The sequence below is a fragment of the Camellia sinensis genome, chromosome 4, assembly GCF_055761805.1.
Source record: "Camellia sinensis isolate YWXY chromosome 4, ASM5576180v1, whole genome shotgun sequence".
Taxonomy (NCBI): Eukaryota; Viridiplantae; Streptophyta; class Magnoliopsida; order Ericales; family Theaceae; genus Camellia; species Camellia sinensis.
The window spans coordinates 108,317,524-108,329,769 of NC_138964.1; the positions used below are offsets into that span (position 1 = coordinate 108,317,524).

A 12,246-nucleotide genomic window follows, 5' to 3' on the forward strand; every position below is an offset into this window, starting at 1 on the left:
TACAATATTACAATTATTATAAAGGATTTCCGGGATCAAAGTTTGCATAAAGAGAAAGCAAAATTTCTCTGGTGAGAAATTTCTTTGAACTTCTTAAAATTTCTCTAAACAAAGATGAAGGCTAAAGTTAGAAATTTATCTGGAAAGTCTAGAATTTCTTTGAAGAGTGAAGTGTAGAGAAATTTTCAGAATTTCTCTGGATTAAATTTTCTCTGAGTCGAACTTCTTAGAATTTCTCTGAATAAAGAAGATGATGAAGGCTTTAGAAATTTCTCTGGGAAGTCCAGATTAGAATTTCTCTGGACAAAGATGAAGGCTTAAATTAGAAATTTTTCTGGAAAGTTCAGAATTTCTCTGAAGAGTGAAGTCCAAAGAAATTTTCAAAATTTCTCTGGATCGAATTTTCTCTGGATCGATGTTAAGAGACCTTATACATTATAAAAATATTAAGTGTCCTTTATGCTATAAAATCTTGATGGCAGACACCTTAAAAAAAAATCCCCTTTTATCTTTTATTCTTTTCTTGAGATTATTCCAAAACCTTGACCTAATAATTTCTTAGCATATAAAAATTAAAAAATTAAAATTATATATCTAGAAATTAATTGGGACGTAGTTCTTATTATTAGGAGAAGCTTCGCTTTATCTTTTGTAATTTGGGTCATGTGTAATTTATCTTCTAATATTTAGAAATAACTACATAACTCGCTTGTGATTTGTGGACTGAAATGTATCGTTAGACCTGTTAACAATTTAATGAAAAAGACTAAAATATCTCTGTATACAAGTAACTTAAATGTGTGAAGTATAGATATTTTCGTTATTTGTTTGGAAAATAAAGTACATTTTAACTTTGGTATTTTTTCATATATGATTCACTCTTTTAGAATTTAAAAATAAACATATAATCTGTGTATATCTGTCACATGTTTCATACTTATTATTAAATTAAATGTAATGTTTAACTGTGCAATTCTGTCACAAACCTCATATTTTTAAATGTTGGGGATAAACTGTATATGCCCAAATTATTTTTGTGTGTATTTGGTTTGAATTTTTTGAATTAAGTTATTTAAAAATTGATTTTTCATTTTTCGTGTTTTTTTGTTTTGTTTTAGTGAATATTTTTAAAATTTTAAGTATTTTTTTTTAGATGCACTTAACTTAAATGTATCTAAAAGTAAAAAATTTGTAAAAACATATTTAAAAAAATTAATAAATATATAAAAATACAAAAAATATATTAAATTTTCATATTTTTTTTTATATTTTTAGTATTTAGTGAATTTAATTTTTTTTTTATAAAAATTATACTTTTTATGTGTATTTATATTAGGTATGTCTAAAAATTAAAAAAATTATTTAAAATATTAAAAAAATTTAATAAAAATAAAAAATACCAAAAATAAAAAAATAGAATTTTATAAAACGTGTCCAAAAACAAGCAAACAGGTCTTTAAATTGAAGTAAAACAACAGAACGTGCAGTGGACTCTGTAGAAGGAAACTCTGTGCGGCACTGCCCCCATTTTCCACAATCCTTTCACACAGACAAACAGCCCCTACAAACACTCTCTGCTATAGATCTTCCATCTTCCTCAAGCTCTTTCAAACCCCTCAAATCCTTGCACGGTACAAACAAAACTCAAGCAGATCTAGTTCTAAAGCACAACATCTCTTGGCTCTTGCTACAAATCATCGCAAATCTACAATCATATTCTCAGTCCTTTATCACCATGTATACACCAAAACCCACTTCAAGATTCATCTTTCTTACTCTAACCCTCCTCCTATTCCTGAGTCTTTCTCTCTCAGTCACTTCTTCTGTGGGTGACGAAGACTTGGAGGGTATTGAAGAATTAATGGCATTAGATGAACAAGTGGAATTGAAACAAGAATCAGAGGACGGTAAACCATCAGAGGCTGAGGTTTTGAGCAAAGCCCAGAGGATAGTCATTGAACTCGATAATGATAACACAGAGAGAGTCATTGATGCCAATGAATTCGTTCTTGTTCTGGGTTATGCACCCTGGTGTGCCAGGAGTGCTGAGCTTATGCCTCAGTTCGCTGAGGCTGCCACGGCTTTGAAGGAATTGGGGAGTCCATTGTTGTTTTCGAAGCTTGATGCCGAGCGGCACTCGAAGGCGGCTTCGACAATTGGGATCAAAGGGTTTCCCACTCTGCTTCTCTTTGTAAATGGCACTTCTCAATCTTACACTGGTGGATTTACCTCGTAAGGACTCGATATTGCTTGTATTTTGTATGTGATCACTATGTGTTTGTATTAATGTGCGAGTGTATATACTTATGCTTGTTCATGTGGGCATAATGCCATTTAGCTTGAATTTTGTATTGATTTGTTATTGTGGGTTGATTGTCAATTAGGGAAGAAATCGTGATCTGGGCGAGGAAGAAAACGGGGGAGCCTGTTATTAGAATTGGCTCAGTAGAAGGCGCAAAAGAGTTTCTTAAGAAGTATTCTATGTTCATGGTCGGGCTGTTTGAGAAATTTGAGGTATGTGAATTCAAGTTGCCATGGGGAAATTTTGCTTAATTTGATAATATAAAGGAGATGCTGTAAGGTTGTAACTGGGGTTGAATCTCAAAATTTACTCTTGAATTGATAGCAGCCTAGTGTCCTGTATCACTGTTTGGTTCCATTGGATAGTTCTGCAAGATAGTTTTTGTAGACTTGTTGAGCACTAAATGATTGACAATTAGAGCATTCTTTCCACACAGATGTTCCGGTTCATTTCATTGCTCTAAATTAAAACACAGATCTTTTAGGCTCAATTTATTATGTGACGGATCCAACAATCTTCCACAGCATGCATCACGTAGTGTGCACATGGTTTGTTATAATTACAATATATAAGCAGAGAGAAATGAGAAACGAAGTCACTAAATTGTGCGCTATGGCATCTTAGGTATGTAGGTATAAAGGTTAAGTATTGCTTCAATCTTTTTCTTTTTGTTATGAACTTTACCTCTTTTTCTTTCTTAAGGGTGGAGCAGTTTTGATACCAGATGTATAATTTGATAATTTATTTGGTACCTTGCAAGTAGCAGGAACTATATTCTAACCTTTCTTGGCTGATGCTGAAAAGAAATAATTTCTTTATGTACTTTTTTTTTTTATTATTATAAAAAAAAGCCAATTAACCCCGTATTTTATTGTATTAATATTTTATTGATAAATTTGTATAAATATAAATGTAATTTTTTTAAAAAAAATTTATAAACATAATTATGTTAGAGACTGAGAGTTGTCACGACAAGATTCTTCCAAGAAGGTCCCAATTGTTTGCCTAGGCATTTCTAAGATGCCTTGCCTAGACTGGCTACAACATATCTTATTAAGAATTTTCAACAACATAGCATTAGCCAAAAAATTTATTCTTCACCATTTATCTCTATTTAGGGCCATATCCTTTTTGAAATCATAGGTCATCATGTGTTGCTTCATCAACTCCCCTTTGTTTTTGGCCTTTCTTTTGTCTTTAGGTATAACTAAGAAGCAGTTGGAACGTAAATGAAACTTAATATAAAATTTCATTTCTTTGAAATATACTGAATTACTCATTGAAATGCTTCTCTGGGCAATTCAAGCAACTTTTTGTCTCGAAGAACTAATGAAAACCAAGTTATGAGGCAGGTAGTTGTTTGTACTCCCCAAGTGCATATATGGATTTTTGGAAAAATTTTAATCTGAACTTTTAATAGTAGCCATTAAAAAATTCTATGTACAAAATACTAAACCAGTCTAGATACATACCAATGATACCATTTGAATCGCACAAAGTAAAATTCTTGTGAGGTGAAGATTTGACGTGGTTTTCATTTAGTGACAAGTAGATTCACTTTGACATTTCAATCAAACAATTATAGAAAAGAACTACGAGTCATTTTTATTGAAATTTGATATGCCGATACTTCTAAAGTAGTAGACAATAAAACTGACATGTAGCTAACCTTACTGGTTGAAGACATGTTAACATCTGCTGCTTGATAAATTGTAACATACCCTGTATGTGTATTGAGTTCAGCTATGGAGCATTTTTCATTGAACTCCCTGCTCACAATGGTGATGGGTTCCACACCAAGTCATTGCGAGTAGGGAGTGAAAAATGCTGTGGTTTAGGTGGTGTCTCTAGAATTATTTTTTTTGATCGGAAGTCTCTAGAATTATTGATGTGTCTAGAATTATTGATGTGTGCTTGGCATCGTAGGCCTACAAATTAACAATTTAAGTAAGAAAAACTAATTTTCTACCACTTTTGTTTCACAAAGTTTTAGAATTATAATTTATTGGCATGTCCTGTCATCTTTTTGAAGAAGAAAGTATATTTTTTGTGCAGCTACAGCTGCACAGGGATTTCTTTCACTTCCAGCTTCTGTCTGTCTTCATAATTTGTTGTAGTCATTTCCCCAGTGTTTCAGACTACTATAATATATCATCATTGTTAAATACCAATTGTAAGTCAGATGTAATTTTTTTCTATTTGATGTTTGATTTTTTTACATGTATCAGGGGTTTGAGTACGAAGAATTTGTAAAAACAGCGACTTCTGATAATGAAATACAATTCGTTGCGACTTGCAGCATCGATGTTGCCAATGTTCTCTTCCCAGATATGAAACCTCATAATTTTTTCCTTGGTCTTGTTAAAAGTGAGCCAGAAAGATACACGGCATTTGGTAAGCACACTCTTGTTTTTCTGGCATCGCCATCCTGCAACTGTATGTAGTTTATCTCACATAATTTCTCAATTCTTCCAAGTGATGTTTTTTGTTTTTTGTTTTTGTTTTTGTTTTTTGTGTCATGATCAACTCATTCAATATTTTAATACTATTGATTTTTGTTTTATTTAAAGCAAATATAATCAATGAAAAAATGTGTCTAAAATTCACATTTATAATTTACATTGTGTTTTTGGGTGGTTCCTGTTGCTCCTGGCTATTGTGTCAGTCTGTCAAGGGGTTAATTCATGTAATGGTTCTGCTTGCTTTTGCAGAAGGCACCTTCAGAATGGAGAAAATATTGCAGTTTCTGGACTATAACAAGTTTCCATTAGTCACCACAGTGACTGAACTGAATTCAGTCAGAGTTTATTCCAGTCCAATCAAACTCCAGGTTACTGTTATTTCTGAGTTATTTTTATTTTTGGGTCCTATTTTTCTGTACTCTTCATTTTATTAGAGATACCTTCTTTTTATTAATCAATTATCTGAGTTACTCTTAATAGTTTTTATGATTTCTTGGAATTCACTTTGCGAAATTATAATTTGAAGTTACTTATAAAAAAAAAAATTAAAATTAAAATTTGAAGTTGTTGAGAAGAACAGTATGAAAGGTAAGACGTCAAATGAGATGGGACTTGCTAGCATGTAAGTTTGTCTGCGATTTCCATGAGTGCCAAAGACTTAACAACATCTTAAATACATATCATTTTGTAGGCACAGAATAAAGTGAGTATTTTCTTAAATATGTTTTGTGCTTGTGAGGAGCTATGTAATGGTAGAGTTGTTAATTATTGCATGGTGCTGGCAAGGTGTTGCATATTCTATTTCTCAGATACTGAAAATATTATTTATATTTCAATCTTTACCCTTACAGAAACAACTGCTGATTATGGTTGGTTAGCCAAAGAAAAGAAAAAGTACTAAAAATGAAAATATAGAAAAGGGATAAAAATAGAACTACTGAGTATATACTATAGCTTCAAATTTTGGGGGGATTCTCTTTGATGTAAACCCCAACTATTTGGTGCTGGTTAGTGAATCCTTCCGCGCATTAATTCTTATCATCTGTTTGAGACATATATTTATTGACCTATGTTCAACATCTGCCAGGTTTATGTATTTGCAGAGGCTGATGACTTCAAAAGCCTTCTTGAACCACTTCAAAATATTGCAAGAAAGTTCAAGTCAGAGGTTGAGTAACCAAATATTGAAGTACTGGAGTAATTCCTCTACTTTCACTAGTATAATAACTTGTAATATTGTCTTCTGGTTGCAGATAATGTTTCTATATGTGGACATCAGAGAGGACAACCTTGCGAAACCCTTCCTGACTTTATTTGGGCTGGAAGAATCGGAAGATGCAGTTGTAAGTTTCTTGACAAGAAACTATTCTAGTGCTAGAAACTTCAGTTCTGAACTCATTTATTTCAGATGCCATGTAATTATGTTTCCTCTGTTTGCTTGACAGGTAGCTGCTTTTGATAACAAAATCAGCTCAAAGTATCTGTTAGAGTCAGACCCAACACCAAGCAAAATGGAAGTAAGAATCTTATTTTAGTTGATTTTATTTTTTAAGAAATATCTACAGATGTAACTAAACTCTTCTTACAAATTGGCATTTGAAGGAGTTCTGCTCAGCGCTTCTGCATGGTACTCTGGCGCCATACTACAAATCACAGCCAATACCTGATAATGTGAGTATTTTGCTTATTGATTAAAGGATTATAGTACACTAGCTCAAATATTCCTAGTTAATTTCTTTCCATTTTCCAGCTGAGAGCCTGTCAAATATTTGTTAAATTCTTGGGTGTGAAAGCTCAGTCAATCAAATGAGTTTCAAATCTAATCACAACACAAGTATATTATGTCAGTGCTTTTTGTTATTACTTTTTTAGGTAATATAGCTTCTTTATCAATTTAACTTATTTTTCTATAAACTGCTTTAGTTTGCAAGGGTAGAAAATTTTAGTTTCTTTATCAGTACTATTGGCTGTTTGTTTTCTGATTGATTTGTTAGCTTTAAGACAACTTTGGGCTTGTGAAAAAAATTGCAGAAAGAGGATAGCATTCAGACCATTGTGGGAAAGACATTTGATGACTTGGTTCTAAGCAGTCCGAAGAACATTCTTTTGGAGGTTTGTATGACTTTATATCAATTTTTTTGTTGTTCATTACTTGTCAGTATGTTACATGGACTCTTTAAAATAAATCAAATACCCGTGTTGAACACCTAACACTTCGACAAGGGTGTGGGATATGTTTTCATCAGGCACTTCTTATATTTTGTATTTAACACTATCATTTTATATATATTGTTGTACAATTACTATAAAATGAGTAAAATGAAATTTTTACATTGGATAGTACATATGACACCATTTCATCTCACATAATATAAAAATATAATATTTTTTTTACTGAGTCTGTGTTTTCTTAAATTTGAGGTTTGATGGGTCTGATCGCTAAATACGCATTTGCACCCAACCTTCGTACCCAAGTCCATGAAACATAACTTCTAAGTTGATATTTTTTATCAAAACATTAGGATCATAGTTGTCAAATTGGGATATGGATCATGTATTTTTTTCCCCTCCTATTTTTCTAAATTGCGTATCATATCGTATCATGTATTGTAAGTTTTTTTAACAACTTTAAAAATGAGTAGAAAAATGAATATTGTTATGGAAAAAACAAATATCTTTTGAGAATGAAACACTAAACAATGTATAATCCTTAGAATTGCAAGTTTTGAGAAATTATTTTTAGATAGGTTTTCGTTTGTCTTTACTTATTTGTTTTTCATATTTTAATAATTTTTCCTTACTTTTTAGATACATCAAGATTAGATGCATCTAACAAGTAAATAAAAAAAAAAAAAAAAAACCAAAATATGAAAATAATTCACTAAAAACAAGCGAAAACCCGAACAAAAATACACGTTTTTATTTTTTTTGTAATTTTGTTTGTTTTTAGTAATTTTTAAAAATATTTTAGTTAATTTGTTTTACTTTTTAGATGCATTTTGATTAGATGCATCTAAAAAGTATAAAAAATAATTAAATTATCAAAAAAAATTCACTAAACATAAACTAGAATTCATCTAAAAACAGTTTTTGAAAAATCAAATCAAACATACACAAGGTTTGTTGAATTAAAGATATACATCCATCAATACTCCATGTATATAAAACTCAGTGTGGAATTAAAATATTTATAACAAGAGATATAGATAGCATTTGAGTATATTATCATATTCTTGAATTAAATTTACCCTCAGTTATTTATTTATTTACTATTATTATTTTGTGTAATATGTTTGTCGTATTGTTTTCACTCACCATTTAAGTTTTAATATGTGAGTTACAAATTTTAACTTCTCAAATAGCCGGTCTATAGTAGAAAACTTTATGCTTTAACTGGTGTAAGTGGGCATAAATCAATAAGCACAAGAAGTAAGTGGGCATAAATCAGTAAGCACAATATACTTCATACCATACAAGTAGATGTTTGCCAAAAAGGTAGACAAAATATGAGAAAAAACATCATTCTCATCTCAAAACATTATTTTTTAATAATTAAATGAAAATTTCTAACAATATTAACTTCTATAAGACAAGTTTAATTACTATTTCCAAAATTGCTAAAGGATTTAAGTATTCATTTATCGTATGTAGCACATCATGTACAGTGTCATATATCGCATCATATATCTTATATGTATTGTAAGATACATTTAACTTAAGACATGTTTTGACGATATGTATCAATTTGCTTATGAAAATATTGAATTGTAAGAGACATATTGTGAATTGGAAGATACTGACTACACTGATTAGGATGATGTGAAAGGAGTTTATTTTTGCTTTTCAGTGGGGCAATATTGAAGTATATGTCTTGTATGAAATGAACGAGACTGACGTAGTTAGTTTACGTGCCTAAAATTGAATACCCTGCATTAAATAACTTTTGAACTCATTCTTGCTAATTGGTTTGAGTTGGTGGCCTTATAGACAACTTGTCATAATACTTATGCATCCTAAAATTTCCATAATCTTGCTTAGTGATATTAATTTCACTACTCTTTTTCTTGCAACATTTTTATTTGATTGTTCTAATTTTGATCATGTTTAAGGTACACACACCATGGTGCATCACTTGTGAAACCACAAGCAAGCACGTAGAGAAGTTAGCAAAGCATTTCAAAGGATTGGATAATTTAATATTTGCAAGGATAGATGCTTCTGCAAATGAACATCCAAAACTGCAGGTCAGTATTTTCATAACTTAATGGAAATTATATAACTTTGTTTCTCTACAGGTAGTGTTCTGCAAAAAATTACTAGTTAAACCTAATGAAGTGGATACTGATGAATCAATGGATGTGGAGATGCATGCTGAAGTAACTTTATTACAAATTGGTTTCAGAACATTGGAGGAAATATCATTTAGAACAGAATTTTCCCTTTCCTCCTAAGGAGTAGAGCTTATTTATTTTAAACCTACCTAGCTAATGTTTGATTGAAAGGGTAACCCTTTCAATCTTTGTCTAAAGAACCATGGAAAATACATCTCTTCAACCCCAACATCTCCCAATTCACAAAATTCATTGCCCAACTTTCATATTTTAAGGCACAGCGGTTCCCATGTTCTCTCTTTCTCAGATTAGCTCCTGCACCCAAATTTTCCTATTGCCAATTTACCCATGAGCCAAGGTTCCGTCATAAAACAAACTTGGATCCAATATATATTTTTTTTATTTAAAATTTCGTAACAGCCCCAGCTTTACACTTTTTTCCTGCTAATACCCTAATATCTTTTGCAATTTTCCTCAATACGACATAAATCAAGACTGACATTAGGTGTGTTCAAATAATAATTAAAGCAGATATTCTATAAAATCTAAATTGCATACAACTTTTCACCTAGCTTCATACTTCGTGTTAGGTAGAAACATATTAGATGCGCTAGTTTATGTATAATTAGATAATTTTATTATTATCTGATCCAATAGTACTATCGAGAATTCAATTGTTGTGACGTTGAAAATTGGAGTAATCAAGAAGTTTACTTCTAATTTTTAAAAGTACTTAAAAAATAATAGCCAAATTATTTAGTAGAGAGGATTTAGTTAATAATATAATTTCAAGGTGGCCTTAAAATGATGCCTTCTTTCATGTAATTTTCTTAGTTTTTGTAGTTAGAAATACTTATTTTTATGCTCACCACTATTGCCAAAGCACTTTTGGGTAGGTGGTCCATATAGGGGAAATTTTTATAATGCTTTGAATTGTTTTTGCTTGCTCTAGACTTGCCAAAATTGCTTTGGTAATTGGCGGTCAACCTTATTTTTTAACTTTTATTGTATGAGAGAATGGAATTCTTAGAGAATTTATTTTTAGGGAAGATTTTGAAAAAAAAAAGAAAAATTTGTGGGGAGGGGAATTTGTTAAGATTCAAGAATGATGCTGTGGGAACAAAATAAACTTGCATAATTGCTCAGTGAAACATGATGAAATTGCTTCAATCACAAAAGTTTATAGGGCCATTTTAAGATCATTATCACTTTATTTATTTTTATTATCACTGTATGTCTCGTGGACATGTTTTAGATCTAATTTTCACAGATCAATTTTAACACCCAGAAGTTAATAAGCATGGATACTTCTAAAAAGGTGACTTGGCCATGTCAAATACCAACTCATTGGACACTTACTGACACGTGTAGGACACACATCCAAATGTGTTGTTATATTTAAAACTTTTTTAGACCCACTTGAGGGGGCACAGGTTTATCACTTAGACACACGTAGTACATTACAAATTTTAGCAAAATAACTTCGAGGATGTAAAGGTAAAAGAACAACAATTTAGATTTATACCTATTATGGAAGATCATGTTCAGGGTGGCCTTAGATTGCTCAGGATTTACCGGAAGGAGTGTTATTAAAGGCAATAGGCACATTGAAGCACCAAGGTTCCTTAGGGCCTAGGCGCAAGGCGAGGCGCATGCTTCATTGAAGCGAGGCTCATGTTGATGATAAAAAATAGATAAATTATTTATATGAAAACAATTCAAGGTTCCAACATTAGTAATATTAAATATTTTACAAAATAAATACCAACCAACAAAAATATTTTGTCATAGACAAATAATTCAAGGTTGCACATAAACTAGGAAACATGGATACGGATACAAGATACAAACATGATACGATACAATACGATACAGTGTTATGACAAAACCTAAAAAAATAGGATACGTGTACGGTTGGGATACGTTTATGAAAAAATATATATTTTAAAATTATTAGTAGTGAGTTACACGTAAGCTAAAAAATGCTAAGAAACCACAATGTAATTTTATAATGCAAAATACTAATATTTAAGAATTAGCTATTAATTTAAGCTAGTAGCTTGTGTACCTTTTAAATTTTCAATAGGTCTTAAAAATAAATCATCCCAATATCAAGTCTAATATGTTTATATTACAATAATAGAACAATCCACAACTTATCCCTATGCTTTTTTCTTTGGCACTAGTAAAAAATGTTGTATTCAAGTTTACTTTCTTATTTATTTAATATTATTATATTCTCTTGTTAATCTTTACTTTTATGTATTTATAAGGGACACACATGAAACAATTAGGATATATCAATTTGACAAATTCTATTATTCAACTCACTGTGTTCTTTATATCAAAGAATTAAACAAAGTATTAGAAAATATTCTTATATTTATCTTTTCAATTATATTACATTATAATACTATGTAAGAAATGTTACAATTTTAATTTCATAAAACAAGTAATACGTGACTTGGAGTATCCGATACTTCAAAATTAAGTATTCGATACTCCAAATTTAATGAAAAATTAATTAAGAAGTATCCGATACTTTTAATAAGTATCTGATACGTATTTGCGAATATCCAAAGAGCATCGGTATCCGGTACAAATACAATATGGATACGTTACCCTATTTGAAGTATCCGTGCTTCATAGCACATAAATGCAATAATCTAACTCATAAATTATGAACATTTGAAAATAGCTACAAAATCGAAATGTCTTATAAGATGAGCATAGAGTAGGAGATGAAGCAGAAGAATAATGACAATTGTTAGTGTGGTTGAAGAGAAAGATCTATCCAACCCATGCCTTTGTATAATTAGGGCCCAAAAAGTATTGGGTTACAATGTATGTTTAAGGGTTTAATCCCTTGTAGCAACATGCAAACAAAAAAACAATGAGATTAAGTAAAATCAAGAGCAGCAATTGTAATAAACAAATATTAAAAAAAAAATGCACAATTCGTGCGCCTTAAGCCTAAGCTCAAAGCGCACGCTTCATGCACTTCTATGGGATCTGTTTCACATCACCTGGTTTGAGATGTTCCGAAGTGCATTGATTGCGCTTTGATGAGCCTTGGGCCTAGGTGCACGCCCAGGTGAGCCTTTAATAACATTGACTGGAAGTGGAAGAGGAGAGTGAGAATATGGTATTA

General features: G+C 31.0%; 1 protein-coding gene across 2 annotated transcripts in view; it reads left to right on the forward strand.

Annotated features, from left to right (window-relative positions):
- Positions 1 to 1,438: 1,438 nt before the first annotated feature.
- Positions 1,439 to 12,246, forward strand: part of LOC114321770 (protein disulfide isomerase-like 1-6) — a 28,066-nt gene continuing 17,258 nt past the window's right edge. Inside the window, exons 1-10 of one of the 2 annotated variants that reach the window (XM_028268983.2) lie at positions 1,439 to 2,232; positions 2,385 to 2,514; positions 4,531 to 4,696; positions 5,014 to 5,132; positions 5,852 to 5,932; positions 6,018 to 6,107; positions 6,210 to 6,281; positions 6,367 to 6,435; positions 6,796 to 6,876; positions 8,874 to 9,008. In XM_028268983.2, the coding sequence (XP_028124784.2) occupies positions 1,736 to 2,232; positions 2,385 to 2,514; positions 4,531 to 4,696; positions 5,014 to 5,132; positions 5,852 to 5,932; positions 6,018 to 6,107; positions 6,210 to 6,281; positions 6,367 to 6,435; positions 6,796 to 6,876; positions 8,874 to 9,008 (1,440 nt within the window). In that variant the 5' untranslated portion in view covers positions 1,439 to 1,735. The remainder of the gene's footprint in view (positions 2,233 to 2,384; positions 2,515 to 4,530; positions 4,697 to 5,013; positions 5,133 to 5,851; positions 5,933 to 6,017; positions 6,108 to 6,209; positions 6,282 to 6,366; positions 6,436 to 6,795; positions 6,877 to 8,873; positions 9,009 to 12,246) is intronic. The other variant, XM_082865898.1, reaches the window with a different exon arrangement.